The 5,294-nt window shown below is 34.5% G+C and overlaps 1 protein-coding gene across 1 annotated transcript; it reads left to right on the top strand.

Annotated features, from left to right (window-relative positions):
* LOC102803173 (uncharacterized) lies at positions 1 to 4,100 on the top strand. The gene is made up of 5 exons (XM_006812641.3): positions 1 to 260; positions 1,182 to 1,269; positions 2,720 to 2,856; positions 3,085 to 3,178; positions 3,460 to 4,100. Exons 1-5 carry the CDS (start codon positions 76 to 78, stop codon positions 3,520 to 3,522), a joined length of 567 nt encoding a protein of 188 aa, XP_006812704.1. The 5' UTR covers positions 1 to 75; the 3' UTR covers positions 3,523 to 4,100.
* Positions 4,101 to 5,294: the final 1,194 nt, after the last annotated feature.

Below are 5,294 nucleotides of genomic sequence, written 5' to 3'. Positions count from 1 at the left end.
GACCATTGTTCTGTCAATCGATAACAAGGACATGATGTTTGTGGTTAATAAATAACCAGGGTGACCTCCAAAAACATGGCGTCTCTACTCAATGTTGTTCTCTTCGTTTTAGTTTGTCAGATCCCCATTGCCATCTCGAAATCAGTTGAGAAGAAATGCATCAAAAACGGACCGTGTTCTTGCCAAATGTCCGATGGTTCCGGGGTCATTGACCTAAAGAAAATCACCAACGCTGGAGATCCCATGCAAGTCGATGCCAGGCAAGTGTTATGGGGGATATATTGTTTCATTATGCCCCTTTTACTGTATTTGGAGACGGTGGTATCCACCCGATTCCTCTGGGCAATTACTACACATTTTTTGTGATGGCGAAATTGGAAGTTGTAGAATAGTTAGGTCGCATCTCACCCTGACGCTACTGCGACAGAGCGTACTTAGTGCGACAGCCCTTGACCACCAATCACGATATACGTAGCAGTACCTTGCAGACCCAAATGTGTCAACGATTCATGCACGTGAACACGATGATACCATGACAGATCTAAGCATTGACAGTACAGTGGGACAGTAGTTCTGTAATTTCAGAACTATAATAATACAAAGTAGACGACTTACAAGTGTCAGTATCACGTGGTTTTTTTGGTATGGGTACGTCATATAATCTGTAGTCTCGTTCGCAGCCAGTCATGCTATGGCACCAACATTCACCTTCAAATTTATATCTATCACATCATTTCTTCCTTAAACGGGTTTACGGTACTCAGTTTCTATTCTCTGTTTTTTGTTTCAGTTCTGCACATTTTCCTTTTATTAAAATTTCTGTTCTTTTTCTCTCTCAGCACTCTTGTTCCCTGGTCGTCCATCCTTCTTTCATTAATCATTGTTTTTCGACATTATCGTCTCGTAAAACAGTATGTATCACTGCATGGTAGATAAATGTTTGATTTTGAACACGTAATCCAGAAAAGGCTGAAATCTCGTATATCATATTTATGCACGAGACGATAGCAGCGCGCATCACAACCTAAGTAACTTTGAACGAGGCAACAAGTTGCTGACGTAATGCGACAGGATATCACGCACACTAGAAAACCACCAATGCCATTCACAAATTGGAAAACACACTCTGTAAATTAATGCACACCATGCTACAAACTAATAAATACGTTTTTTATTCATAGATTTAAGCACGTAAAAGCACGTGATGCAAACTCGTATTCCTACAACCCTTGCTATCCATTTGAAGAAGTTGGTTGCCATGGAGTCGCAGTAAGTACTTTCATAACAATTTTCGGCTGCCTTTCTGCATTTAATCCGAGACACATTTTTAATGTTCGAGTGAATTTAGTTAGAAATAAAGCACCGGTAATTTGATGAAATATATTGAAATAGGTTTGTTTTGATTGAGCTGCATTTTTAGCTGGTTTTGTGGCAGACAATGGATTCATACAAGTGTAGCATTGGAGGATGTATATGCACATGTAAATAACGTAAATACAAGTTCAATGTGAGTTTCTGTTCGAATTTCCAACTATGCATGTTATCAGCACAGGCGATATGACCAGACAAATTACCCCATCTTTTTAGCTCCGCTGTCGACTTTGTCGAGCGGATTGTCCGTGATTGTCCGTCGTCGTCCGTCGTCCGTCGTCGTCCGTGTCAATGTTTTATATTTTTGACTTCTTCTTGAAAACTACAAGCCTGAATGCTTTGATACTCGGTGTATATGTGCCTTGGGTAGACCTCTCTCAGATTTGTTCATTTCATGATGATATCTTCAATTCTCTAATTTTGGTGAATATTTTTGTCATTTTTGGTAAAAAGTGATATTTTCGACTTCTTGTTAAAAACCGCATTTGCCATTGCTTTGATATTACATATATAGGTACTACATGTGGATTTCTCTCAGATTTGTTCATTTTGTAATGATATCTACAATTCTCTAATTTTGGTGATTATTTTTGGCATTTTTGGTAAAAAGTGATATTTTCAACTTCTTGTTAAAAACCGCAAGTCCAATTGCTTTGTTATTACATATATAGGTACTACATGTGGACCACTCTCAAATTTGTTCATTTGTATGATGGTATCCTCAATTCTCCAATTTTGATGAATATTTTTGTCATTTTTGGTGAAAAGTGATATTTTTGAATTCTTGTTGAAAACAGCAAGTCCCATTGCATTGATACTATGCATATTGTTCATTTTCTAATGATATCTTCTGTTTTTTAATTGAAATGTGCAATGCTAACAGCGGAGCTATCTCAGCCGAGAGGCTGCTTGTTTTCCATTGATACCACAAAAGTCATTTTGCAAACAAACGTAGCCTTTGCCCCTTTAATGAAATTTTACAGAGCATTAAAAAAAGAGCAATATGGACGACAAAGTTCACATTTTAATATTGTAGTTTGATATAGTATGTTGATTTGATTCCCATTTATACTAAAAATACTAAACTTGTTTTTGCACCACACATGCAAGTATTTGTTGACGAAACAGTGCGTGTTTCTAATACGCATTGGTTGTTATTGGTACGTACAATAAAATCACTGTACATGCGCGTTGTTTGTTTTTACAAAGCGAATAATATCGTTTGTGGTGCCAAAGCAATATATTTAGATTACGAAAAATATGATTCCCAGTTTCTTCTTCAACATGCAGTCTCGTACACAAATGTTAAAATTGTTTATAATTTACAAACTGGTTTTGAATGTTTTAGATCTGTCAAAGAGTTCCAGATCGTCGTGCTGCTTTATATTTCACTCTTGGAACTCACGATAAATCAGATTTTTATCACAATGGAACCCACGTGATTCTAAAATACGAAGGATTGACTGGAACAAGTCAAGTTGTAAGGTGAGAAAGTGTACCCGAAAGACGAACCGCTTTTGTACGAACAATACAAAATAGTTCTAAATAATTATAATTATTCTTTCAATAACAACCTCGTATTAACGAAAGTAAAAGTACTATTTTATCGAATGAAGCATATTTCTACCTGTCTGTCAAATGGTAAAGTCATATTTATTTTTATCGCAAAGTTTCACGTCTCATGGATTGACTATACGTATTCTCGTATTTCAGGACGTCACACATTACTTTAGTTTGCAATGAAGAAAACGACGACACGTTATTTATACCGTATGGAGAGGATCCTTGGGTGAAACCATTACATTATGTAAGTATTTGTCACGTGACTCTCTAATATGTACTAAGTATTTGTTTTGTGTGACGCTGATACAAACGTTGTTTCTTGCTCAGTGTTTGTATCATAAGTTAGCAAAATGAGTTTACCTCTCATATGTGGTGTAAGAATAGCCTACGGAGTTAGCATTTTTCAATACTTATTTCGTCACCTCATAACCTAAGCCAGTAACACATATAACAATCAGTGATGTAATTGATGACGTCATCACTTCCGTAGTGCTAATATTAACTGTGCATTTCTCTTATTTTCAGTATTTCAATCTTCTAAGTCCATGTTCATGTCCAGGAAAATGTGAGGAACCGAAGCCAGAATAGATTTTATGATGTCACATCAATAATATTTGTAAATAATGATGATGTGGTGGTTTATCCTTATTGAGTTATAGATGACTAATTTTTTTTGATTGAGTCAAATTGATTTTTAATGAAATTTACGAAAAGAACTTCAAAACACCATTCATATAAATCGCGCCCTCTTGTGGTGGAACGCTTCTTGCCGTCAAAATGACGTATTGGGTAGAGACAATAAATGACTCACTGTAATTGGTTGTGTTGTCGTTCGTCTTCCAGATTATAGTAAAATCTCTAAAAACACAATCTTCAATAACTGCACGTTGCCGAGGACGCGTTTCATAGAAAGATGTAATCTAAGCAAACATGAAATTATATATTTAAAGACACGGTCATCCGCGTTGTCGATTTTTATAGTATGGTCGCTGTAGTGAAAACATATTACAATGAAGATGTCATTATGATTTCTAACTACATATGTGAAAATGTAATCATGCGTTTAGCCATCATATGCGATGGTCTTTGTCATCTTGATGATTTTATTGCAAATATACGCAGATTTTGATGTAAGAATCCATATAAAGTTGTATAAAGTAATAAAACTTATCTCTCTTCTTCAATTTGAGACATAGACATTCCAGGTGCGACTGATTAAGGCTCATGAAGCTCCGTCAGAAGAAAATGCTTCAATATGTTGTAAACCTTGTTTTTTACATATTAAAGAGTGGGGGAGGTATTCGATCTTATGTTTTTTTTGTTAGCCATAGATAAAAACTCACTGAAAGCAATTTTCAAAATTAACCCTATGAGCGCCCACGCCAACTTTCAGGCACCATCCACAAACAAGCTCCAATTATAGTCTGCTCTATTTCTAAAAAAAAGTTTGACGAAAATTTCATTTTTTTATCAAAAACTAAAAGCAATGTAACATTTTGTCTGTTCAGTCCAAAATCAAAATTCAATGAAAATTACAGGAAATGTGAACAAATTCACTCTATTTTGAGCAGAAAAAAAATGGCCCTCAAATAGGTAATATGTCAGTTGCCAAAATGTTACAAAAATTACACAATAGACGTTTGGTAGTAGTGCAATAATTCTTTGTATGGTGAAAAAATAATGTTTCTCAATAACTTCGCCCATTACGAAAAATGTTGATTAAAATGAATAAATATAAACACGACTAGTTGCTTGATATTTACTTACCAATATAGCATTGTAATATTACTCTTCTCCAGTATTATGTGCAAATTTATTGTGATGTCATATTTTTTATAAAAAACATTGCATTGCATCATCAAAATAAATGATGATTAAAATCGAATATAACAGTGCTTATTATATGTTTGTTTTTGAAATTTAAGTGCGCAAATAAGATATACCCAACATCATTTATGGTTTAACTATTTAAAATGCCTAGTAACCCTAACTTTTTGAATCATAATCCTACACCCATTTCATGATAATATTCCATCATGTTTCATTGTGTCCCATTCTATATTCATATTTTAGCTGAACTATATTTCCTCTTTAAATCAATTTTGATTTCGCTCTAAAACAGGGATTTTGAATTCATTATTTGGGACATATTTTCAGTCTGAGTTAGCTGCATATCAATAACAAACAACTATTAAATGTACCCCTTCCCAGCTTAAGTATTAAATATGTATTTTCTGTTACAGCGCAATAAATCGAAATATAAAATATGAATGTCAGATAAAATTATCTTCAAATTAGAAATTTTAATTAAAGTCGCGAAGCTTGTCTGAAAATTCCAGAATTGTGTTGCTTAGGGAAGA

This window comes from Saccoglossus kowalevskii, chromosome 22 (genome assembly GCF_978046115.1).
Source record: "Saccoglossus kowalevskii chromosome 22, keSacKowa6.1, whole genome shotgun sequence".
In the NCBI taxonomy this organism is placed as follows: Eukaryota; Metazoa; Hemichordata; class Enteropneusta; family Harrimaniidae; genus Saccoglossus; species Saccoglossus kowalevskii.
Note: the sequence above shows the minus strand (reverse complement) of the source record. Positions and strands in the feature narration are given on the sequence as shown.

Coding starts and splice junctions, on each gene's coding strand:
- LOC102803173 (XM_006812641.3), top strand. CDS start 76: ATGGCGTCTCTACTCAATGTTGTTCTCTTCGTTTTAGTTTGTCAGATC. Junction 1,270..2,719: donor TTGGTTGCCATGGAGTCGCA/GTAAGTACTTTC, acceptor TGAATGTTTTAG/ATCTGTCAAAGAGTTCCAGA. Junction 2,857..3,084: donor GGAACAAGTCAAGTTGTAAG/GTGAGAAAGTGT, acceptor CTCGTATTTCAG/GACGTCACACATTACTTTAG.